Here is a 26,359-nt window from a genome sequence, read left to right as displayed (position 1 = left end):
TATTGTCTAACGGTACTATAGGTTGAAAATAAAGTATGCCACAATCGATGTATCGACATTTCATTTCCTGTCTATAGGATGCGCGTTTACAATGTGTCTCATTTTAAACTAGAAACGTCGAACTATGTTATAAGGAGTAGAAATTTAAAAATCCCGCTTAGAATCGATCGCGGGGAAAATAAAGTGCGCCATCTACCATGCAACACGTGAACCCAGATGATATTTTCTGTCGTACCATCGGTAGAATATGCTCGAAAGATAACCTTTGGTCGCATGATCGACGAATAGCAATGCAGATTCCTTCCTTACGCGTTGATGATATGTATAGGGCGCTCGAACAGTTCAATTTCTTCTCATCGAGCATTTATTTCACTCTTGTAAATAGTTGCAATAGGCGGTATACAATCTTGTAAAAAATTAGTTATCTTAAGTATTTCGTACCGTCGAACTTGCGAACGTTTTGTACAAAAGGAATTGTACTTCGTGTATCGATGCTTAGGTGATCTGTTAATAGTTACATTAAATATAGGTTCTACGGCATAGGTAACAGGACCTTATTAAAAATAATTCTATATCTTGACTTTTCACTTTTTGTAAACGTAACTCTCGGCACCTCCCCGTCCAAAACCTGCAACGCAAGAAATGTTTCAATAACATAATTCACTTCAACTATCAATTTTTACGCCTTTTCACGTTTCAGTTACTCGCAAAGCTGTTATACAAAACACGCTTTCAAGACAGAAAAAGAAAAGGTTTGGTAGAGATAGGACTGAACGAAGACGACCAAGTTGTTCCTTACCTCCAGGACCAAAGAGGGTGGAGTAGCACGGATGATTGCAGTACGGTTTGCCCTCGTGCTCCGCATGGCTGCCCGGCGTCAAAGTTTTGTTGCACTTTTCGCAACGCAAACAGGCGCCGTGCCAGTCCTTCCCCAAAGAGGTCTTCCTCTCGGCTGCGACAAACAAAGAGATCCACGCGTGAGTCGTCCGTGCACTTTCGGTTCGTTTCGTTCTCCCGTGTCGCAAAAATCGATTCCCCGTTTGTTCCCGATACCTCCAATCGAGCCATACGATTCACCGAGTGAAATGGAAACGAGGAAATCGTTACGTTCGATCGGACCTATTCCCGTGGCCTCGATCTACCCCGGTAAAGCCGTACGTGGCTGCGACCCACATAAAGAAGCCCGAAAGAAATTTGATCAACTCCGCATTATACGGAACGCGAACTGTCGATAACGATCGTTTATTAATATCAAGCCTTCGTGTCTCGACGTCGAAAAGACTGAAAACGGTCGGACGACATCGACGAGACCGTATCGATCGCGGCAGACAATCGCGACACGCTCGCTGACTTCGTTTGGATATCTTCTCCCTTTCTCGTCGGCGAGCCAAGCAAAATGCAGAAACATCCCCATCCGGGACTCGTCGCGTGATCATTGCCGCGCCGGAGACGACGAGAGCGAGAACAACGACACCGACTCCTCCGTCGCCTCCTCCATTAGCAATTTCGTAATTATAAAATTGAATGGTTGATTCCCTGTGGACGGGATCCGCGGCTCTTATTCATCGCAGGCGCGAACGCGAAACACCCCGTGGACCGTTAGCGAGACCACGTCGACAAAAAGCGAACCGACGTCCCTTTAGAAAACATATCGCGACGCCGCACCCGGCCCGTTAAGAATTCCCACGCGTAGTCGTCGCGGGCCATAGGAATTTCGCGAATAATCGCGACACGCGTCGGAGAAGCTCGCTTCGCTGATACCTTTTGTTTGGTCGGTTGATTAACCGAAAACCATCTCGATTCGAGAGAAACGGAATGATTACAGTCAGCGACAGAAAGGAAGCACGCCTGCGATATTAATTTTGTCGTTTCGTGGTATCCATAGGGGTGAGCTATGAATCTCGATGCGGGTACTCCTGAAGGGTGGGAAACTAAGAGGCTCTCCTGCGACCAAGAGTGTATATCCTTCGACGGTGTTTGAATTTTCAACGAAAGGAAACTCGTCGAACGAGACATCCAGTTAGCAAAGGTTAGCGCGAACCGCGGACTCGCGATTTCCTATTCGGCGTCTATGCGCGTCGCGCACGCCTGGCCGGAAAGTCGACAAAAGGCCGCGACGAAATCAGAGGAGCACGAGTGTACCTTTTTTTTCTTCGGTGCGTCGCGGTGAGTCATGCCATTACGGCATATCAAACCTCGCGGGGAAGACAAAAAAGGCACGGTCGACCGGTGGCGGGCCGGTGGTTGGCATTCAAACGTTCCTCCGCGTCTAAGAAGGAGCACAAAGGACGCTGGTGCCAGCGAGGGGAATTGGAAAATGACGAGGAGCGGAGAGACACAAGGGGTCTAAAGGGGTCGACAGCAGCCGCGGGGAGGAGCGGAGGGGCTGATGCGCGCTCGGGTCGAAGAGAGAGAGAAATAGTGGAAACGTAGCCGCGAAATAAGCAAGAACCGAGGGAAAAAGTAAGAGAGGCGAAAGAGGGAACGGGAACGTAGAATGGAGCCGGGAAGGAAAGAGAGGGTGGAGGCAGGAAGGGTACGCATAAAGGGCCATTAGTTAATTAACTCCTAATTATCTGGCGGCGGAGAAGCGAGTGCATAATCGTCAAGCATCGGTGCTGTGCAGTGGTAGCGCGAAAAGGCAGACAGCGGTGTGCACGGATCGTTGCGCTCGGGCGCCAAACAATCGGCGGCTGCTGATTGCATAGGCTTGGAACACCATCCCCTGGTCTTTCCTTGCTTCCCTTTTCCGCCTTCTTTTTCCTTTATTTCATTGGTAGACCGTTTTCCACCCCCGCCGCCCACTCTTCCTCTCCTCTTCCCAACCGTCGATCCGCCTGCCACCCATCCAGCCGCAAAAGGCCCCTGAAAACCTCCTCGTCGTGGGCTCGCTCCCATCGGCATCCAAACCGAGGGGGCTCGCGAAGGTCCGGAGAGGTCGAGGTCCAGGGAACGAGGAGACGGCTGTTCATTCTCTCTTCGAGCCTCCTCATTCTTCTCCCGCGCCTTCGTTCGCCACCGCGACCCGGCTATTCTTCCGCAAACCTGTTTCCACTCTGTTCTTCTTATTATTACCCCTATGTCCCCTTGTCCACGGCTCCTTGCTGCCGCTGGCGCTGTCCCTGTCGCTGGACACTTTATCGTTGTTGCTTTCGACGCAACGCGACCCGGTACGGTATCCTCGACTCCGCTTCGGCCTCTCGTTTCCTCTTTCGTGTCTCGAAGAACGGACATTCGGCGAAACGACCGAATCAGCCGTTTCATCGGTTGCGCGACTCGTTAGGAACGTCGCCTTTTCGCTGGCACGTGGGAGATCGAGGACCGATTTTCCGCGCGGAAAAGCGATTCTGTTCGTGAATCGCTTCGCACGCGTATCGGAAAATGGTCAGAGATATCGTTGAGACAGTGAAGCGTTTGAAATTCGAAGAGCCACGCGTAGATGCATCGAACGCGATAACGTTGATACGCCGACGATATTCGTTCGCTCGTTAAACATCGTACCAACGTGTCCAACTCGATGGAAAATTCTACGGAAGAATTCGTCGGTAGAAGCTCATCGGCGTGCAACGTCTACCTTTCGTCGTAATTTCTTTCTCGTTCGAAAGAAATCGCCGATCCATGAGATCGAAGAAGAACTCGAGATTTCTCTTGTTTCGCCGGAAAAAATGCAGAACCGTCCAAGATCAATCGCTCGTCGTCCGAAAGGAGTAGAACCTCCTTTTTGGTCGGGTCTCGTCGAGCATTTGCAACAATTTACGCGGATAATACCAAACGAAGTACGAGGCTTCTTCGTCGGATGCTAAGAAATCATTTAAGCGTGGTTTGTTTCGAAGCTTTCGGTCTTCGTGTTCTCAAAGGGTCGGGGATCTCTTGCGACCGGCTCGAAAAGCTTCCTCCAGCTTTGCGGCGAACATTGCCGTGGAATACTCGCTCGAAAACAAAGAAAATGCAAGGGTAAAGCTGCGAGTGCCTTCTTCGCGAGGGCGCTTTCTCGTTTCGTCGGTAGCGCGTGTTTCGTCTTCGGCGAGGAAGCTTCAAAAGTTACTTTGCTAGCGCGTCCGAAAGCTACAGATACGGCTTGCATCCGTCAAAGAAGCGCGTCGACTTTTAATTACATGTACCGCTATCCGAAGAACCGTGATTAACCAGAGAGAAACGCAAAAATGGCCCAGTCGTGAAACTTTTCGCGGCAACGATGCATCGAAGGACCGTTTACGTTTTGAACGAAGGACTAGCAAAGTATCGAACCCAGGACTAACCCGATAGAGGGGCAGCGTTCTTTCCTCGGGTTAGCCCTCGCGGTGCAAATCGCATACAGATTAAACCGCGCGCGCGGAGAGGAGCTTAGAGGCCGATGACCTTCCTCTTTCGAACTTTTTTCCGCGATACAAGAAAAAGAGTGTCGTCCTCCCCGATTTCGCCCCTCGCCACGGCATCCGTTTCTCGCACGCCTACTTGGGCCGATCTGAAAGCCCATATTCGTAATCGGCAGCGGCAGGAAGAGCAAGCCGCGCATTCAGAAAAATCCGCTTTCAGCGCTAATAGTGCTTTAACGGCCGTCTAAAAGGCCGCTCGAAAGAGGAAGCGCGCAATTAAAAGCGATCCTCTCTGAATACGAAGCTTCTGCGCGCGCGCATCGAAGGGAACGCGCTATCGTTCCAGCTTCTCTGCTTCCGTTTATCTGCGTGCCGAAGGGGAAGCGCGGCGCGCAATTGGCCACCGATAAAGTTATCGCGACCCCGACGGCTCGCTGAAACCTCGACGAAGTCGTTTCGCGACCCTCGCCAAATCGACGCTGATAAGGAAAAAAGAAAATGCGAACTCGCGACGGTAACCGTTGCGAACGGAGTTACCCGTGGAAATTATTTGTAGCGGACTCGACACTTTTACTTTAAACTAGAAAATCGCAGGATTGTCTCCAATCGCAGCAACCTCCACGTGGTGAGACGACAATAGCGTGCTAATATTTGGAAGTGAATTGTCCTCTACATACAAACAAGCAAAAAAACAAAATTTACCTCTTTATAATATTAGTATAGATTACCAGTAAACACGTGACCAAAAAGTGCATCGATATCGTTGATAATAAGCGTGCAACCTTCGCGTTTCGAATACGCTTAAAAATATATTATAAGGTGATTCGTACGAACGATTTTTTGCCTATGCTACGGAGAATCAACGAATAAGATACGATAATATCTTAAAGACCCTTAATCTTATCTATCATACTTTTATGTTGTGACAGTCATACGGATCGATATAGCGATGATTGTATACGATAATATTAATCCTCACGATCCAAAGTTCTATTAATGTACGTAAAGTACACATATAGATCCAAGCAATCATCAAAGAGAACGGGGTACCGAGGTTCGTGAGAATTGGATTGGAAAGTGGTACCGGAATTCTCGACCACGGTGTATAGTCCGTTGTATAAAATTTCCTTTCCGGCGATTGCTGTGTTACATGTCGTCAGCGTTGCGCTGATCGCACACAGCGGAACGAGGCTGACATAATATTTGTCAAGGTAGACCGCGAGGTCGCGCAATGACATCATCGGTGTCGTCATTCGATACACGACAGTTTTGCGACGAAAACGCGCAAATCGCGCGACACACATTCCCTACGACGAGATATGATCGATTGCAATTATTCCCTATCGCAGATTCAATCATCGCAGGTGCGAAAAGGTGCAGGCGAAATCGAGCACGGCTTTAACGATTACCGATCAACGTATTTCTTGTTTATCCTTTAACAGTAAATGACGTAAACCAACCGTTATTAAAGCGAAATTACGCGTCTATTTAAACGAATGCGAAAATCCTGAAATTCGTTTCTAATACAAAGAATCTTTACAAATTTTGGTCGATCGAGTAACGAGAAACACTTAAGAGACTACCACTGTCCCTTGATTTTGATCTAGTCTACGGCAAACCTGAGCAGCTCCGAATCCCTCGTAAACTCTATAAGGCGTTGGTCTTCGAAATGAAAACGGATTTCGTTTGCTCACCGAAATACACCGGTTTGTCGCACTTCGGGCAGTTAGGCATGTTCAAGCCTCGCGAACACTTCTTTCGATCGGGAGCACGTCTGTTCGAGCGACGAAGAAGATCCTCTCGGGAGCGTGGTCAAGCGCGTACTGGGCCCCTAGTACGAGTTCTGCAAGGTAACGCGATACTCTCCGGTTGATTGGGCGTGTGTACGCGAGTTAACGCCAGCTCGACGTGTGCGTGCTTGGAACTGGCATCCGCCGTGTGTGCGTGGTTCGAGCTGGTGCACCTGAACTAGCGAAGAGGGTCCCTCTGTGCCGTCGTGCCGGTGACTGGTAACGGTTGCAAGAGCAGACTTCTTCGCTCGACGAAATCGTTCCTCGCCGATGGTCGAGGCGAACCGATCCCGTTATCCATTGTTGACAGATTCGTTATCGAATGCGCATACCCAAGTACTCGCGACTGTGCGCCGATAACGGAGCGCTTTGGTGCACTTGGAATGCAATAGTCGCCGCCTTGGACGCATCGTGACGAGCGGAGCAGCGTCCGATTTGTATTTGTACTCGAAGACCGTGGAAATCCGTTCTTTCCTAGGAGGAAGGTCTGCGAACAATTTCGACAAGGTTGTTTACGTCGAGACTGTAGTCTCCTTCTTCCGATATCAAAACGGATATCCTTTTCGAGCGAATGTAGGACAGCACGCCTGCGAAAAGCGACCCAAGGGGTTTACTTTCGTGGTACCACAAAATAGCGCGCTATCGATACTCCGATTACATCATGGTGTGGGGCACAACTACAATCTTCCTTGACCACATCCTGCGATTTCTAATTAAATACAACGATCTGTCCCGGTTGATTAGGCCTCAGTCCCAGGCAAATACCTGAAACTGTAGCGAATGTCGGTACTCCGCGTTGAGTTTGCGCGCGAAAATGATCGCGTGCGACGAGAATTACGTGAATCTGATCGTCGCCCTCGAGAACGACGACGTCGATACGGCTACGCGTGTTCTCGCTGGAGACTTCGATCGGAAATTTTTGCAGCCGATCGGTGTTCTTCGAGTGAACGCGGTTCATCTGGCTGCTTGGCACGGGAGAACGGAGTTGCTGAACCTATTGCACGAAAACGGCGCCGACGTGAACACCGCGGACAAAATCGGACGATGCGCCTTGTTCCATGCGGCTCATCGTGGCAACGATGAAACGGTGCACTGGTTGCTGAAACGAGGAGCGTACACGGAAAGCAGAGTCGGAATCGATTCCTGCTCCAAGGAATTCAACGATTCGCCCATGGATCCGTGTTTCATAGGCCGAAACGTTAGTGACTAGACGTGAAACAAATATCGATGCTTTCGGAATTCTGATCAATTTGCTTTGTTAGTTACCAATCCCGGAGTGTTGGGGCAGAACTCCCCTGCACCAGGCTGCGAAGAACAATCACGCCGAAGTAATTAGACTTTTGGTAAACGCCAAGGCTGACGCAAATGTTGAAGACGATCGAGGAATTACCCCGTTACTTCTGGCAGGATCCTCCGTGGTTCGAGAGGATGCCAATGAGATGTCCAAGTTTGTAGCCATCGTCGAGACACTCGTGAGAGCGGAGGCGTTGACGAACGTCGTTCATCCTGATACAGGTGCTTAAGTAATATGTGTGCAATGTTCAGAAAATTATTTGTCACGACTTTTATTAAATCTGAGCCTCTTTAAATTAAGGTACCACGCCGCTGCATCACGCAGCAGCCTTGGGGAGTCCGTTGGCAACGAAAATATTGTTGGATGGAGGTGCGTGGCCTCTCTACCGATGCAAGAGTACAGGAAACACCCCTGTTCACATCGCTGCCACCATTGGAAGCCTGGACACCCTTTTGGTTCTCCTCGATGCGATATCTCCCGAACAGGTCGACATCAGAGACGAGGTTGGCACTCTGCAACTTCGAAAACACTTCTTCCCATCGATAGTTTGATTTTTTCGCTTCATTTATGCTTAGATTAATCGGACACCGCTGCACAGAGCTTCTTATCAAGGACACCATCGATGCGTTCAGACACTAATCGATCGAGGAGGAAACCTAGCAGCGAAAACGAAGACCGGTGTCACGGTGATCGATGCAATCTTTGCTCACATACAGAAACCTGTGTTGTTTTTAAAGGACATCTTGGATTCTCGAGTGCGAGTGAACAGCAACGTCGCGGATAAGAACTCGCATGTAAGTGACACTGTTTGTCTACTTGTCTCGATGCATTTTTGTCTTTGGTTGCATTTTCTTTTTTATGTAGATCACCGTAGACTTCGACGTCCTGGCTCCAGAAGGAGAGCTGCAAATGGGAGTGATAGCATCCCTGATCGCGGCAGCGTCGGGTGTAGAACAATTAACGATACTGCGACATCCGTTGGTGGAAACCTTTCTCTGGTTGAAATGGTCAAAGCTGAGAGTGTTCTTCTTTAGTCTCGTTCTCGTCCACGCTCTGTTCGTTTTATCCTTGTCCGGTTACTCCATAATTCTGCTGCAATACGAGACCGATCACGCATTATTAAGAAGAATTCTGGCTTTCTGTTCGTGCGTCCTCCTGTTTCACAACATGGCCCAAGTGTTGATGGTGCCAAGGTTCGATCACGAACAACCATTACGTCGTTACTTTGTTTTTTTTTCGAAGGGTTGACGTGTATTCGCGATAATTGCAGATATTATTTGAGGCAGTTCGAGACGTGGCTGACGTTCGCATGCGCGACGATATCGCTGCCGGTGTCGGTAAGTAGCGGTTACACGGGAGAGATTGTAATCCAGGAAAGGGGAAAAGTATTAAACGCCCCTCAACAACCCTCGCAATGGGTGTTACATTCCATCAGCGTGGCAATCTTGCTCGGTTGGATACAAATGATGCTGTTAGTTGGCCGTCTTCCGACGTTCGGATATTACGCCCTCATGTTCTCCACGGTCTTGAAGAATATTCTGAAGGTCAGTCGTAGCTGGAAACAATCGTCCCGATCCTCGATTGTTGAAATAACAAAGACAAAAGATAACAAAGGGTTCCCGAGGGCCTGTTAGAAAAAGTTCTCAATTTTCTTCGTTGCTTAGCGGAATCCCAGTGAAACGCGCGCGCGCGCGAATGAAAGCCAGACATATTCGACGCCGTGAAACGTTTTCACGGGACGTCTGAACAGGGACAACGTTAACCCCGATTTAATGCCGAGGGAGGTTTTTAATTCCGTCTCTGTTACGGAAGATCCGCATTTAGTCGGAACGAAAGGTAAGAGAGACGGAGCCTTTCCCTTCGGCGAATATCGTTAGAAATGAAAAGCCGGAGAGGACCAAGGTTCTAAATGTCTCCTCCTCGGTGATACGGCTCTCCCGTCAGGACCCACTTGCCTACCCCTGCGCGCGAGCCCACCACCCTCGCGATTATAACAACGCGCATCCGGGGCTTTTTATTTCCTTTCAGGTTCTCCTAGCGTTCGTCTGCCTGATTGTCGGATTCGCGTTGAGCTTCGCCGTTTTGTTCCACGGGAACGACCAGTTTCGCGATTCCTGGAGGGCCGTCGTGAAGACCGTGGTAATGATGATGGGTGAGTACGAGTACGGGGCCCTGTTCTCGGACGGAAAGAATGGGAGTTCCTTCCTACCATCCACGAGCAGGCTCGTGTTCCTCGCTTTCGTCATGCTCGCTAGTATCGTCCTGATGAACCTGATGATCGGCCTCGCGGTCAATGACATCCAGGGCCTCGAGAAAGAGGTACGATATGCGTATAGAATCCTTCCTATCTTGGAGAAAAAAAAAAATAACTATCTTAAAATAAAACGGGGGTAACTATCTCAAGAGGAATTCCTAAAATATTAATATTTGCGCAAACGTTCATCCAGGGTCACATTCGTCAGTTGCTGAAGCAGGCCGAGTTCGTTAGCCACTTGGAAATGCTGACATCACACCGAATCTTTCGCAGCAATTGGCTACATCCTCGGTTAAGTTCGCTGCTAGACTCGAGACGCGGCATTCCCACAAAAATTACGTTCGGCTGTCGCGAGCATTATTTCCATGAATCATCGCCCGGCATCCCGACGAAGTTAAAGGAGTCGTTGTTCCTGTTGGCCTCGAGAAATGCGCGCGACACCGAGAGGTGAGCAAATTGCACTACGAACGGAGAAGTTCCGCCGCGGTGCGGTGAACCGCGAGCACTTTACGCTTTAATTAATAATTCCGCCGTAACAACCCGAACTTTCAGCGGTTTAAAGAAAGCTTCCTTTTTTTCCAGCTCGATAACGAGCGGCGTTTACGAAAACAACAACAACGCGGAATTAACGTCGCTGTTGGAAGAAGTGCTGCTACAGTTAAGGACATCTTATTATCCTTGCCAGACGAGACGAAAGTTTTCCAAGTCCTTAAAAAATCAAGCGCGTCGGAGAGAAAGTACCAATGTGTAAAACAGAATCTATGGTCCTCGCATATTTTCGTTAAAACATTAACTACTCGCTACTGTAATCACTTAATACGATGATGCTATAATGTAATTTGAATCGGTATTGATAATAGTGCAATATTAAAAAAAATACTCACGAAATCGTAAAAATCGTACGGATACGTACGTAAGTACATTCGTAGATAGCGCCAATCGTCGATAGCGTGGTTCAGTGACTTACCGACGAAGCGCTGCACAGTTTAAAATGGATATGGCTGCATAGATGTCTCTGCCAGACCGTCTCATTCTTTGGGGTTAGTAACGCGGGCGCTTCGACCAGATTCGAATAGGATCATTGAAAATGGTGTGCAGTTCGTTCAGTATTTGAAATTATACAAGTTCATTCGACGCGTAACCGTCGATATCTCAGATTTATACGCAGACTTGTGAAATTGTTGACAGTTGACAGAAGTGCACTAACAGAAATCGAGTCATGGTCAGCTTTGAAGTCTGTGGACGTCTGAGCTACAATGTAGCGTATCCTTTTACCGTGATATGTTTACTTCGTACACTTAACCTCTGAATAACAATTGTGCGCGAAATATATTCAACGTAAAAGATAGTCATACGAAAAGAACATAGAATACGATACACCTCGCAATACACGTTATGCAACTGTTTTTCTTTTCGTGCGAAATTTTGTTCCCGCTGCCTTTGAGTTGATACTTTGTTGCGTCGGTCATTTTGTTGACTTTTCGCGAATTGACTTCTAAAAGTATTACCGCGTCCTTCTTCTGTTTCTTTAGGCCGTTTTTCTCTCGACTATAGTTCGTAATTTCCAAGAGTGTATCGACGACGTGATTCATGCGACGCGGTTTAAGATACGGGCAATTTCGTGGAGCCTGCATAATCGCAATTTGTTGATAAGATTTATGTAGCCGGTACGGAATTTACAAGCACGTTAATCCACGAACGAACATGTGAACGCGAACCGTGTTCGTTGTCCGAGGAATAATTAACGCGAACTCTAACAAAGGTAGGTGTAGCGATTCTGGCATTTTAGGTTATTAATACGGGTGTAATGTTTGCGTGTAAATAATCACGGACGATCACGTGCATTATATCAACAGGACGTGGTGTTTCAGCGGTTTGCTCAGTTGTCAAGCAGTCCATCTTAAATTTATTGCGACGCGTACGCGCGCTCCGATACGAGGTGAATATTTTCTGGTCGCACAATTACACGCACATGGCCTGCTTTGTACGGAGGAGTCCAGGAACGTTACAAAAGTCACCTTTGTTACCGGCTAATAAGGGTACTCGTGTTTTTGTCCAGATTTTAATTAAATACGGAAATCGGACAGGTCGATGGCGGGCGCATTTATTACCATAAATTATCGTTCACCCGCGGCTATAAAGAAATCATGCGTGCAGCTGCTTTAACGGTTGTAACAGGCTTGGCGAAGTGTGTTTTGCAACCAGGCCCTTTTTTTTTATTTTTCTGAAAAACGGTATCAAACGCAGCATCGTTTCGTTAAATTCAACTCGCACGCTGTAGGAAAAAAGGAGGCGTCACCGAGCTGGATAAAAAGGTTGCTTTAACAGGATACATAATTTATAGGGTCGACTTTGAAACGGGCAACGGGACCAGAGAAAAATTCACAAACGAGTTTCCTCGATCCGAAAGATTTCCAAGTAACGGATAGTAAAAGAATTTGCACCTCGCACGGAGGCGTCCACCATCGACGCTATCGAATGGAAACTGGCCAGTGCTTGACTACGATAAATTATGGTTTTCGAGAACGGAGGTTCTACACCGCCCGTATAGGTAATAAGCTCGATACAACATAGCCTGTGTTTCCTAGATTAATTAGCTACCTAGAAATTCACCTCGTACGTTATTAAGCATCGTATACGTTGGAATCCTAAATGAAACTTTTCTAATTTCAGATGTCCAAAAATTCTTCTCGTCCTTTACTCGCGTTCTTTGTTCACGAATTTGTAGTTTGTTCGTAAGTATACACACTGTTGATGAAACTTAGTTGAATCGATATAGTACTTACAAAGTATCGAGTGCGTTCGGTGGTATTCGATACCGACTCGTAATTTATGGAGCGGTATCGATGGTATTGATTCAGTATCATTCTTCTGATTGCTAGCGGCGGTGGCTTCAAGAGCGACGTGGTAGTGGCGGCCGCGGCGGCGGCAGTGGCGCGACGTCGTTGGAGACGGTGCTATGAAATCGGGTGAGCTCGCGAAGGTTCGGGTGGGGTCGGTTCGCCGCCTTGCCTGCCATGACTGGCCGGCCGTGGCCTCGCGGGGGGTGAGGGTGGGGGCGATATGGCGCGTCGGCGAGGGAAGCCGCGGCAGTGAATCCGGCGTCGTGATTGGTCGTCGCGTGGGAGAGCCGCCCGCCCGAGCTCACCGTGGCCGGCAGTCAGTACCGAGCATCCAGGCAGAGCACATCGAGCCATCGGAGTCGGGGTGAGATACGGAAACACGCACCTCGGGACCTTATCACGGGCACGATGGCCGTCCGGCGCGTGCACCGTCAACATCAACAGCAAGAACAACAACGTCGTCACCGTTGTCGTAGTGTCGTACTCGTCGCGCGTGTACTTGGCAGTCATCTCCACACGGAATCACAGCAACAGCATCGTGGGCTCGCCAAAGTATCGTGGCCACCATCGTACGGATACGTGGCGCGCGGACTATGTGCCTGGTGCACGCAATAAGAAACGAAACAGAAAGAGAAAGCACGACGACGCACGGAAATTTGCTACGCGCTAATCCGACACACACGGTCTGCCAACTACACACTGCCTACTACATCACGTTTCACCGTTACCTCCTCCTTGTCCACTCGTTTTTAAACGCCTATAACGCACCTCCTTCGCTCCTCCCTGTACGCCAGACTCTTCCCACGCGGTCCTCGTATCTTCGGTGAGATTACGTTTCGGTTAATAAGCGAGGAAAACGAGCGTCGGCTGTTAAACCTTGCCCGTTGCCATGCGTCGTTACAATTTCCGTCGTGGAACGTCGTAAAACGAGAAATATATATTTATATATACATATATATATATCGTTGTGTTTTGACTGGTGGTGCGTTTTATTACTCGTCTCGCGTTTTTCGTCGGTGCAACGTTCTTGTGTCCGGTTCGGGGAAGTGTGTAGCCTGACCTCCTCCGTCGTCGACGGTGGTGTGGAGGCGAAGGTGACGGTGAACCGTTTCTCTGTGCTTCGTCGTATTACGTATATTGTCTGTTCTGTGCGGCAACGGTGAGACAGAAAGGGCGAGTGTCCGGCGGTGACGTCCTTCGAAAGTAACGCGCGTCGTCTAGTTAAAGTAGCGCGGATCCGACGGATCGCTCGTCGAAGCTGTCGTCGGTGGTTCGTCGCACGACCGCAGTGGTATCGCGGCCGGCACGCGAGGAGGATCGGATTTTGAAATTGCCGCGTTGCTCGGATCGGTTCTGTGGACACACCTCTCGCGTTAAGTCGGTGGACGACGAAGACAGGAAAGACGGTGGCCGTCGCTCGGCCAGCAATAATGCCGCACGTGAGCAGCAACGGCGGCGGCGATGATCTCGGCAGCGAAGACGAGGTCAAGGTCTTCAAGGATGAGGGCGAGGACGAGAAGAGGTCCTCCGAGAACCTCACGGAGGAGAAAAGTTCCCTCATCGACCTCACGGAATCTGAGGTGCGTCAACAACCCCTTGTTACCGTTCTTAATTCTACAAATTGGTCGCATCGCTGAGGACGTCGGCATTAAGTGCGTGCATGTGTGTTGCAGGAAAAGGTCTCTCTCGCCGGTGGAAGTTACGCGACGACGGGCAAGACATCGACGAGATCCGACCTCAGCCCCGTTTTCGGTGAGTCTTCATTTCCTCCATTCTATTCTCGCGAATACGAACAGAATACCACGACTGGTTCTATCTTACCTCCAGAAGTAACTTGCTCCGGCTCTCGTAAATCTAGCCTAGTGGTAATCTCTCTCGTATGCCGAGAAACGCATGTCTTGTTCGGGTTATTGCGTCGTATTGTTTGCTAAACTATCACGAAACTCGGAACGTCTTCGTACACCTTGGCTAATCGTACGGATAAGCAATTCGTGGAACTCGAATTTAGACATTCGATAGAGGCACTGATAACAGAGAGATCGACAAGTCGTGTCTCGTCGAACGTTAATTCTCCCGTCGGACGTTTATCGCTGGTCGGCTATGAAATCTGATAACGTGTTATGATATTATATGCGTGTCGTGGGGGGCCAGCTCTGATTCATATAAATTAACGTCATTGTAGGTGGTTATCTTACGATCTTGTAACGTAATCTACTCGTGGCAAATCGCTTTTACGTACTAATGATAATTTAGATGGCACGGGTCAGGCTAAATCGAACGTTTCAACGTTCTGTCCGCGCCACGATCAACAATGCCGTTTCCAGCGGCGATCGAGAACAAGATTACAGCCATTGTATCAAAGTTTGTTACATCAGAGATCGCTGGAAACGACTCGGCAGCGTGTTTTTGGATTATTTTGTTGGCGCGGTTCGATTGAAAACAGTGGGCCACGTTCGTGTATCATCTCCTCGCGTTAAATATACACGTACGTTTATCGCGAATAGTTGAATGTAATTATTCTACCGTGATTAAGTCGAATAAATGAAACGATGCAAACGTTGGGATGAAAGTGCGAGTCCGTTGAATTCTTTCCGTTCGCTGTTTCCGACGGATCGGGCTTGCGTTCGTTTACATTGTTCCACTGTTCGTCGACTTTCGACGAGAGAAGATTTTTTATAATACTTATCTGAGTTAAAACAGTGTTTCTTACACGTCTTACATAAGACACGCTGTCTTTGGTTTAAAAGGAGATAGCACGACCTTGCGTCCCATTGAAATGTATGTATACAAAGGGGTTCGATTCGGTTTCTTCCAAGGTTCTCAAAAAATAACGCCTGTTAAGTTCGTCGAAACAACAACAAATAACGGGAGCCAACGTGTCGTTTAAGAATACGTTCGATGGCTTCTGTTTACGTTGTGATCGTTACGCCTTTTACTCCTGTATTTTTTTCGAGCGCTTCGAGCAAAATAGTTTCGAGTGCTTCCCCCGGTTGGTCTCGAGAGCTTCCCCCCGATAGTTCCGAGAATTCGTAGTAAACCTCGAGGCCTCGTCGTATACGGAGATTCCGATTCACGATTCTTGTATTCGCGTTATAGTTTAAAGCGCGTTCACGGCATCGGAAGAATGTGCAAGCTTTCTTCAACGTATCCGACACGTTAACTCTTTGCTGTCGTGTGTAGAGTACTGGAAGTACAAGTAAAAGTACTGGAAGAATCGAAAGAAATCGCGCGACGGAGGGAGGAAATCGAATCGACATGGTTAAGAGGGAAAAGGAGTTTTCGGCGAGAAACCGCGGGGAGAGTTAATTTCAATTTACCGAGGGAAATTGACTGAAGTTTACGGAGCGCTGTTATTCTCGCGACAGGTTTGAAACAAATTGTAACTCGTTAGCCGACGGTATACAATGAAACACCGGATCTCTCGGCACTGGTTGCTCCCTGAATAGACTTTGTCACTGACAAATCGATGTCGCGCCGGCGAACACGCTGTCACCGTGTTGCCAAAACACTTTAACCAGTTACATTTCGTTCCTGCTTGATTTTGACGACTCGTCGACGCCTCGAAGCGACAATAGACAGTTTGAAAGGATTCGGGGAAATAGTCACCTTGGATACGTGGAACTGTTTCTTTTTAGTTATTCTTCGAGCGTCTTTTCTCACGATTCGGTTTACGTACGTACTCGGAGGATTGCTTACAGTTCGAAATAACGATCGAACGATCGTAGGTAGCTCTACGCGGCTGAAATGAAATTGACCGTCGTATTATCCACAGTTTATCGCCAATTTAAGCTCGGTTACGGACCAACTCGGGGATCGTTTGTTTCTTATGCGCAAATTAAGTGTACTTACGTCGAGGGCAATTATTAGTTTCGGGATAAATATATTTTAATCCGTAATTACTGTGCACTAAATTGTTGGTGTTCGTGCTGCGGGAGGAGGATCCTGAGAATCCACTTAAGAAACGTGGAACAAAAATATGAAAATTCGTTGTAAACACCGTTCATCCCATCAAGGGTTTACGGCAAAGTATTCGAACACTTTGGAATTAAACGTTTAGCGCTTAAAGAAGTTACGGCAAGGTATTCAAAATATCTTTTCTCCGTTATTAACGCATAATCTATTTCGATAAAAATATATAACTAGCATACGTAGTAGGTATTGTATTTTGTTATTTACGATGAAGATATTAAGACCGATATTTACGCGAGGTGTGTTTTAGGGAAACTATACGTGGTGTTAAACGTCGCTCGTTTGTAGTCGGCTTCATAAAAGCGTAAACGAATCCGTGGAGTGTTAAATTATTGTAATTTGTCTTGTCCGAACGGTAGCGACGCGCGGCAGCCCCGCCACGACACGAAAATCACTTTCTGTGACGTACAATTACGCGCAAATAACGCGTGGGGATCAGAATTCGTTGCACTCGCCGGTCTGGAGAACGTGCAAAATATTACGTCGGGGTCCGTCGTAATCGCTTAAGTGGTTAATTATGGTTCTTCGAGGAAGGCTAGAGGAGGCCGAGGTGGGATTAATCTTGGCATCAATTACTTCACTGGACCCTTTTTTATGTCCACTGAAACTAGTTTTCCGCCAGCAGCCTCGGTTCTGAATGGCGCGCGATGCGTCGGATGTCTTTTTTTCCCATTCATTAGATTGTACTTGCCGCGTTTCGTGTCCACAAAAGGTCTGCGTACTTTCGTACGGTCGTTAGACCGTGCCTTTTATTTCCACCAAGATCGGTCGCTGAACCCCTCGCGTTTTTCGATCGACGAGGTTTTCGGTGAATGTTGTTTTTCGTCTTGTTGCGTCGACCATATTCCTACAGCGTTGCATCCTTGCTTCCGTTTCACGAGGCCACTCGAGGCTCCAAATTTCGACTATAATTTAGCAGCATTGCGTGCGTCGAACCGAAGGTGCACTAACGATGCATCGGCGTAACAGCAGAAAATGCAAAGGAGATCGTGGCTCCCGGTTTCGTCGCGATGCGTGTGTGCCTCTGGTTCCCGAGTAATTTCGAAATACACGAACGCGTTTAAAATTGGTCTTTCCATGCCCAGGAAATTATTTTTGCACACAAATAAAAACGCCGCGACACGGCGTGTGTGCGTGTCAATTTTCGAGCCTCGGAATTTTAATGCGCGCAGTCGAATATCTCTACTCGCGACAACCTGGACGTGCATTTCTCGCGGATTGATTTCTTGGAAAATTTGCATAATTCGTTTAGCTGCGGGTACAAAGCCGATAATCCCCTCTTAACGATATCGAAGCTTATACATATCTCGTTAACAATCTTGATTAAGTCTTCGTTGACGTGCAGTCCGATGGAACAGAAGTTGCTACTTCGGCGACGCTTTTTCGCGACGTTGATCGGATGGTTTTTCGTAGCGTACGGAGACCATGGACAGATTTCTTTAAATTCGCGTGACCAGACGACGCGTGCCGTCGACTTGACAACCGTGTTCGCTGGTTATCTCGGATTGCGATTAAACAGATTCACCAGATTTGCTTGCTTCGTTGCGTTCGCGATACACTGGTCTAACTAGCGCTAATTATCAGACATGCCTCGGTGGATCTAACAATGACCCAAGTATATTCACGAGGGGCGTTATCGCACGTTGTTAAAAGTAACGCTTGACGTTGCGCGTCCGATGCGGACGTTCGATCGTTCGTATTTACGAATAGATGTTTTCAATTTTTAAATAATAAATCGACGGAAAAAGGAGATAATCGAGCTCGAAAGAATGTCGCGACACGTTCCGAGCGGCTTAGCCATTTTCCGACGCCGCGAGCTCGCTCTGCGATGAGATTTTTCGTGGCTCGAGCTCCCGAAATCCTTTGGTAGCAGTCGCGTTCGCAAAAGCGCTGGCTCACCGCGGCGATGTACACTTTGTCGCTACTTGGAAACTACCTCCGCCTCCGGATTGCACCTCGCCGCGTGAATATCTGGATGCAGCTCGGCCGTGGTTGGAACAGAGAGGAAGAGAGGCGCGAGAAAAGCAGGAGAGCGAGAAGGAGCGAAGGACCGAGGGGAGAGAACCATAAACGATGTGTCTCGTTGTGCGAAGTAATTGACGAGTTCGCGTGTAGGCGGTTGGGCGCCTAGATCGCCTCGAGCGTACCGTAGGCTTATCCTCAGAGACGAAAAACGAAACGAAACGAAACGAAACGAGCAGCCCTGATACCGGCCGTGGAGCCACGAGGAGAGGCGGAAAGGGCAAGGAGGTGGGTTCGCGCGGGTCGACACAGGAGGAGAGGAAACGAGACGAGAGAGACGAACGGAAAGACTCCGGATAACGAAGGAGAGAGAGGACCAGAAATTGACAGAAAAGTCGGTTAGTCAGGAAGAGTACCAGACAGAGATAGAAATTGAGAGTGGGTTATCCGGTGAACCCGACAAGGAGAGGAGAATATGTGCGCGATGGAGAATTAGCGAGATACCGAGAGCGAGCGAGTCGGAAGAAGGGAGCGAGAGGAAAGGGACGCTGCTGCATCACCCTGAACTTGCCCGAATACCTTCCCTCGGAACCTTACGGTGTGCATCCGCTCACCAATGCACATGGCACCCAAGCGGGTTCTCTCTCCTACCCTCCTCTTCACGCCTGTCTCGTCGTCCTCTCTCGTTCCTTCTCGTTCCTTCTCGTTCTCGTTCCTTCGGCTCGAATCTCGCTCGCCCTTTCAGTCTGCTTCCTTTTCTCTTCTTACTTCGCCTCCTCTCGGAGTTAACCCACCCATTTCTTACGCTCCGCACCGTATACCGGGTGTCGGTGTAATATTCTTGGATATAGATAGCCTGGTCGCCGGGCGACGGGGCGAGCGGAACTTCCGGTGCAATAGAGAGGAGACGAAATTATTGGTCACGGCCCTCTATCGTCCTGCGCTGGTCCGGAGGGGCCACGGCTGATTCGTGATTTAACGATCCTACGAGGAATCCGTGCCACCGAAAATAAACTCGACGCTGGTTTTTTCTAATCCGTAGCTCGAAATAATTAGAGGGCCTTGCGTTTGCGGAACGAATCGAATACATATCGGAGACGAGGAAGACGTCGTGTATTTAGTTAAGCGATGTTAAATTTGCACAGGACGGGTGGACGTTCGAAATAGTACGTTCTGCTAATTATTAGGTCACGACGAGTCAATTGAGAATTCTGACAAATTATCTACGCCAATGCTATACGTATTTCGTAAATATTCAAATGTATTCCGTTTACGTTTCCAACTCTTTCGTGGTCCACGATTTTACAATGCAGTAAATTTTTGTATCGGAATGCAAACGTTATTTTCGGTGGCGTGCGAAGGAGGGCAAAACTGCGTACGATGATTTATTATGAAAAAAAGGCGAATACGAACGGGTCGAGAAAGAGTGTAGAGTCGCTGCGAGGTTAAACGAGAACTCGAGTTCGATGAATACAGAGGAGCCATAACTGTCGAAGATTTTTACGAGATTTCTCGGATCACGTGAAGAAGCGGAACACCCGGTGTACGAATACAGACACACCGACTACAGTCAGCATTATACACCTACCCTGACTCGCCTCTACCTACCTACCTGCTCGCTAACGAGCCTACCTGCCGGACTTCTTGCATTCGAAGAGGCTGCCCGAGAAGAGGGCCCCCATCCCTGCTCAGACCCATCCCCATAGATTCGGCAACTACACCCCGCGGTGGTGCTTGCACCTTCCTTTGTAAACGGTTAAACAAATTTCCCTGTAAAACGGCTTTCCTAGAAACGGAGACGAGAGAAACAGCTACACGGAAATAGTGAGAGGCAGAAAAGAGAAGGGAGCCATAGGAAACCGAGACGGGTCCAGAAAATATGTTTGCTTTTAGGTGGAGTGTTTGCGGTCACGCTCGTTTCTCGCGCGAGATCGGAGATTTAAACATTTTTATAGCCGAGCATAAATTGAAATTATTGACACCAAATTTTTGGTGAATCGTGGTATTCGTGTCCTTCGAGACTGTTTACGACTCGCAGGATCGGTTTGGAAATCGAAGGAACCGAGGAAACAAGGATCGGTCCTTTTCGAGGTTCGCGCGAATCGTTCGCTTGAACGCGGGCTCGGCTTGGTTTCGTCAATCGTCGCGCCCAACCGCTCGCCAGGATCAATAAATGCAAAGTTCATAAACACGGCACCCTCGACTACTTTCCGCCATCGACGGAGACCGAAGATCCGGTCCCTGACCTGCGACACGTGCCGACCACGTGGGTCTTTTGATTCGCGTTGTCACGCGACGCTAGCGAAGGCGAGAAGGTACGCGACGATTCGCGTTTACGTTCCAGCTGGTAGTCTAGTTGGTTGGTTCGCGTATGGTACTCCCATCTATCGAAAGAGAATCGGTCAACAGACTTATCGGAGGCCAGAGTGCGTCGACAAACATGTTGAACATTCGCGGTTCACGATAAGGACACCGATACGACTTGGACAAACATCCACGTCTCGAGGACCGTGGTCCACGCGACCACGTGCGTTTCCGCGTTTGCTCTTCCGAAGAAATCGGCGAAAATTACTGGAAACTCGAGCTAGACCGTTTTACCGAAGCTAATCTCTGCGTAGACTAGCCGTAATCGCGTGATCCGATCAACACCGATAACAAGATAAGCCCGTTACGTTCGCACCGTGCGTAACCCTCGGTATCGTCGGTCAATCTTCTCGCCAGGGATCGTATCTCGCCTCGTGAGGTCACGTAGCGACGTGATTTTCCTGGTTGCGAGGGATTTATCGGCGACCATGGTCCCTTTGGTCATCCCTAACGACGTTCTCGAGGATTTCGCGTGGTTCCGTCGCGAACTCGTACACCTTCTTTTCTTCTCGACATCGTCGTTCAGAGTCCGAGTAAACGTCGCGAACGGTCGTACGTGCAACGCTTCCCGCTTCGAGGAAGACTATTTAGGTGGCCGTTTAACAACGTTGCGTGGCGAAATCACGCATTATCGCGCGCCGCGCCGCGACGTACGGCACGCGTTATTTACAGGGGAACGGTGTACTTTGACAAGATTAATAATAGCGAGAATTGAATAACTTGGTACGGCAGTTGCAAACATATGCGAACTTGCCAGCGACTAGTTGCGTCACAGATAAACGTTAATGCTATTCGGAGGATGAGAATCGTCCATTGTGTGCACTGTTTCGGATTACGAATCGTTGGAAATGTAAAGTAACGTTGCATGCGTGATTAAACGAGCGACCTAATTAAATTACATACTTCGAACGTGTTTCTTCCCGAGTTCTCTCGATAATTGAAATCTTTGAGAAGTCAACTCTTTCGATGCCAAAACAAATTCAATTACAAACAGAATTCCACACAGGTTTTTTGCATTGACTCATCATTTTTTTTTTTCTACTTCGTCTACCGTTTTTTTCTCGCATTCTCGTGTGTGTTTTATGGAAATTAAATGGTACTCGAGCCGTTTGCATTCCATCGGGCTCCTTCGCGAAGCGCGACTCACTTTGCGCTTCGGTAATATCAGCGATCATCTAATTGCTGCCCGTGGTACCCTAATAAACGTATTAGCGTTACGAAGCGCGTTTTATTTTCGAAGAAAATAAGAGGAATCGTGCCACCGCAGAAGAATGAAAAAGCACGAGGCGCGTATGATAATCAGGCATGCCCACCGAAAATACCGGTTTCCCTCCCGGGCCCGTGGTTACGATTCAGGTTTGTCCTGGCTGTTTCCGAGGCTCTGTCGAAACGATGTTCGTCAAACAAAGTCGTTCGACCGTACGGCTCCTCCAGTCAATTAACGCCACAGAAGACCGTCGTCGACCTGTTGTCGAGGCCCTCTTCGCGTATCTCCCCGAGAAACAAGAAATTTCTAAGGACCGATGGTCCAGGCAAAAAAAGCGGCAACGAGGAAACCTTCTCGCGTTCCTATCGGTCCACGGCCGTTAATTGCGCCACTTTGGCGGATTCTGAGCCCGTGGCTCGCGATCGTCGAACGATATTCGCGGAGATGCCTTCCGGATTCCTGTGCCACGCTCGTAGAAATATCCTCCGGATTCGGCTGATTCCTCGAAGGAAATCCGAGCGTTTACTCGAGGGTCTTCCGAGAAAATACGCGAAGAATTGGAAAACGTCGAGAATTCGGTGCGACCTCTCTGGTAAAATGGCCGAAGAACGGAGGAAAAGCGACCGAGCGGGAAAACGTTTGGGAACGACAGGGACACGCGCGAAGGTTTAGCGAACGCGACGAGACGAGAAGCGGAAAGAGCGAGACGAACGAGTCAGGCTCGCGCGAGTAGAACGGAGCGAGTAGACGGAATGGAAAAGAGCGAAGGAAACGAAGATGACGGCCGGTAGAGAAAGGGAGACAGAAGGGAAGCAGAGAGTAACGAGAAAGGACCGAAGGAGGATGGGAAACGAGTCGCGCAGGGAGAGAGACCACGACCGTCCGTTGAACGAAGGTTAGCAATCTGCGTAGTGTTTTACGACAACTATAAATATGGCTGTAAAGCTCTTTGTTTAGAGCAGCTAGTCCGGCTTTCGAAACTCTGCCCTTCTGCTGGCACGGCCATTTAGGCTCGGCCGTTCGCGGAACGATATTCGTTCGGTGCACGTCGAGCTGCTCGACTTCCGATCGAGAAATTCGTCGTCGTCGATCGCGAGGAATTTCCTCGACGCGCAGGTGGACCGATCCCGCGAACTACGGTTCGCGGAGGAGCGCGTTTACACGTGAAAATTATCGACGACTGGGTTCCATTAAAAGGAGGGAAAAGAAACTGCTCCGTCCAGTGGCATCTGCTAACCACATGCTAAAATGACTGAGCCCGGATAACACCCTGTCACGCTAATGTCAGGTTAAGCGGCGAGAATGATTTACAAGCGGCGGAGTCCGAGCAAACCGGCAACGTTACACCGCCGCGCTTTCGGAACGCCACGACTCGCTCGCGCTACGATACTCGTTACAACAACGTTATTGCTCGGGCGCAATTAACGCCCGCTAGATACGTCGCGTCGATAGGTTGAACGCGCGAGACACGTCGCGTGGACGGGACGCGTTGAAATAATTTATGCCTTCCCGGCGCGATCGCTGCGCGTTCAGGATGAGTCTGTTTGCGAACAGATAGTTTTGCGAAAACGTCTTCGAAATGGTACATATTCGGAAATCTACATAGTTTCTTTGAAGTATAATTGGGCCTCGTTTAAGTGAGCGCTGTATTCGATTCACGATTCCTCCAACCGGTGTACACCAAAACGACTCGCGGAAGAGCAGGAAGCAGCGGAACGAATGACAAAGGGGTCGGGGGAGGAGAGGATCGCGCGAAAAAGGTGATACGGCGCTGAGACAAAGGCGAGAGGATGGCGAAGAGGGCCTGATCGATCGGATCCTCTGCCATCCGGCGGTGAGTTAACTAGGACTAAATAAGGTAGCCGGTCGGTCTCGGTAAATAATTGTATCTCGTAAAGCGACTAGGTAACCGAGGATTTATATGGGCGTAGCCGACGGGGCCGACACTTGCTACTTCGGTACACGACGGCGCGTTGCAGCCGCCGCCCCTTCTCTCCTCTTTACTCCTCTTTTTCTCTTTCCTTCGGTCGAACATAACCTGAAAACGCTGGACTGCACACGTGGCACGAGGCAGTCGGCGAGAGGACTGTCCCTCTCCGCCGGGCTGACTAGTGTTGCGTCGAAAGCTCGACTTCGGTCATGCAAATTAACCAGAGATAACCCACCGAACGGCTAATTATATTTGCGAGATATTATCGCTTCGGTCCGATTCGTTGCTTTCTAGCGCCAGGTCCTCTCGTGCAGATCGTTCCAGACGAACCACCGATGTGCCAGGGTATTTTCGGTCGATCGTCCCTCTGTTTGGAATTCTTCCGACGCCCATGCCGCAGAGATTCGATCCATCCGCGAAAGAACAAGCATTCTCGGAAAAACGTTGTCTTTCGTCGCGACTCGATAGTCCTTCCCGGCGATTATAATCGAATTAAAAAGTTTCCGTGACGCGCGTCGTTGAACTCCGCTCCCACGCGGCAGGTGCGGGGCAAAAAAAAAATAGCTCACGCGAGAAGAAAAAGAAAACCCTTCGATCGTTGATCAACGATCTGGGAAATTAATTATCGTGCACGAAGAAGCCTCCCCGGGAGATTATTAGTCACGGCTTGTCCGCGCGCGCGGCCGCTGCCTCTGCGAAGGTCCTTTTGCGTGTTCTCGCCGATGAGTTTCACGCTCACGGATTCGCTAATCTTATCCGCGCCGAGATAACGCCCCGTCCAAGCGATAAAAAGTATTCAGGCTTAATTCCGCTCTTTAAAAGTTCGTCCTCCTTTCCGCGTTGGGGCGTCGATCCCGAGGAAGTCTTACGTTTGTCGCGAATCGTTTTGCAAGCGTTTAATTTATTCGGTGGAAATCTATTTCCGAGTAGACGAACAGGTCTGCCGGAAGTCACGCGTGTACGCGTCACGTGCCACGCCCGACCATCGTCTTTTCTAGCTTCTACCGATTACGCTTCCATTGTCGTCTCGGTGACGCGCGAGTCGACGATTGAAAAATAAACGGCGAAATTACGACTTCCTTTCGTTCGCGGTTCGCGCGAATCGTGAAAATTCCAATTGAAATTTCGTTTGTTACCGACTCCTCGATGCCGGTTAATTCTAATACCCGTCGGACTCGCTGGACGTCCCCGTGGCGCCCGTCGAAGCGGGCCCCTAATTTGGGACTTTATCGCCTTGTTATCCTTGCACCTCGCGATGCTGACGGCCGAGCTCTCTGTGTCCTGGTGTCACCGTGCTCGCCACCTTTTCGTCGATGGTCGAGAGGATCGCTTCGGAGCGAGAATTCACCGATATGGCTGGTACTAACGTGGACGCGTACGCGCGTAAAGAAGAGGGGACGAAGACGCACGGATACACAGAGATCGAAAGCAAGCGAATGAGAAAAAGGGAAGAATCGAGAGGGCAGAGGAGACACGAGCGAGGAGAAACAGAAACAGAAGCGGCGGACCGGAGGGAACGAGAGAGAGGGAGAGAAAAGTCCTGGTAAGAGTGGGTGCCCGTGTGTCCTCTTGCCCCCTCTTTGTGGACACTTGGGCCCAGTGGGGCCCCTTCTCTCCCTACACTCGTTCCGCAGCCAGCCCGAGGCCAAGAACGCAGGGCCGTAGGCCCCAACCATGGGACCGATGGCTACTCGTAGCTTTGCGGCGTTGCCGAGTCCTCCGATCCCTCGCTTCTCTCGCACTCTCGTTTCGACGAGAAGGGCCCACTTTTGCATAAATTACTCGTGCGTGCTCGGATACGAGCTGTCTCTCCCTCGTGCTGCGCGCACGCTCCTTTCGGACGCGGAAAAATTGATTTCGAAACCTCTCCGAGATCCCTTCGACGCGTACTTATCCCCCCGATGTCGATCCGAGCAACTTTCGCGGAAAATACACGCTGACAGGAACGTCGCGAATTTTGACGGAGGGCGATCGCGACGCGAGACACGGTGACGCACAGCTGCGAACTTCGGCAGGTGTGCGTTTGCGTGCTCGTTAACTCGTAATGATGATTGCCACCTTAGATTCCGACCACCCGGGTTTCCATCGAATTTCGCGTTCTTTTGTTTGTTTTAAACCCGTCAATCCGTCAAACGAGTTCGCTCCTACTCTTTGGATTCTCGCACGTTTAGCGATTCGTAATCCCAGAAGGAAAAAAGCGAACGGACGTTCGCTCGAACCGATTATCCGGCCGTGCGAGCGCTCTCGTTCGAATATCTCGGTTGGCCTCCGCCACGGCTGCCCGCGCCTCGTAAATTCGAGCGGCGAGTATCGCGTCAGGAGCGTGTTCGTTGGTCTTCGATTCCGTGGTACCAAGATCGCCGCGCGAATGGATGCTGGCAGAACTCGGAATGCTCCTTTCCGGTTGGAAGGTCGTCGGACCGAAAATAT

At 49.4% G+C, this 26,359-nt stretch overlaps 3 protein-coding genes across 4 annotated transcripts in view; 2 read left to right on the top strand and 1 right to left on the bottom strand.

Annotated features, from left to right (window-relative positions):
• Positions 1–44: 44 nt before the first annotated feature.
• On the bottom strand, positions 45–6,203 carry LOC128876737 (cysteine-rich protein 1-like). Its single transcript, XM_054123340.1, has 3 exons — positions 6,011–6,203; positions 800–952; positions 45–628 (listed from the first exon to the last, which is right to left on the bottom strand). The coding sequence occupies exons 1-3, from the start codon at positions 6,048–6,050 to the stop codon at positions 585–587; spliced, it is 237 nt and encodes a 78-aa protein (XP_053979315.1). The 5' UTR covers positions 6,051–6,203; the 3' UTR covers positions 45–584.
• A 249-nt stretch (positions 6,204–6,452) lies between these two features.
• LOC128876732 (transient receptor potential channel pyrexia-like) lies at positions 6,453–11,021 on the top strand. Its single transcript, XM_054123324.1, has 9 exons — positions 6,453–7,304; positions 7,369–7,621; positions 7,701–7,903; positions 7,976–8,194; positions 8,265–8,593; positions 8,671–8,944; positions 9,429–9,719; positions 9,848–10,101; positions 10,237–11,021. Exons 1-9 carry the CDS (start codon positions 6,921–6,923, stop codon positions 10,403–10,405), a joined length of 2,376 nt encoding a protein of 791 aa, XP_053979299.1. The 5' UTR covers positions 6,453–6,920; the 3' UTR covers positions 10,406–11,021.
• A 1,581-nt stretch (positions 11,022–12,602) lies between these two features.
• The window catches only part of LOC128876736 (protein pangolin, isoforms A/H/I/S-like), a 99,628-nt gene continuing 85,871 nt past the window's right edge, over positions 12,603–26,359 (top strand). For both annotated transcript variants that reach the window (XM_054123339.1, XM_054123337.1), the window contains exons 1-2: positions 12,603–14,077; positions 14,171–14,249. In XM_054123339.1, the coding sequence (XP_053979314.1) occupies positions 13,928–14,077; positions 14,171–14,249 (229 nt within the window). In that variant the 5' untranslated portion in view covers positions 12,603–13,927. The remainder of the gene's footprint in view (positions 14,078–14,170; positions 14,250–26,359) is intronic.

The sequence above is a fragment of the Hylaeus volcanicus genome, chromosome 5, assembly GCF_026283585.1.
Source record: "Hylaeus volcanicus isolate JK05 chromosome 5, UHH_iyHylVolc1.0_haploid, whole genome shotgun sequence".
NCBI classification, from domain to species: Eukaryota; Metazoa; Arthropoda; class Insecta; order Hymenoptera; family Colletidae; genus Hylaeus; species Hylaeus volcanicus.
The sequence above is the reverse complement of the archived record's forward strand: the minus strand, read 5'-3'. Positions and strand labels throughout refer to the sequence as shown.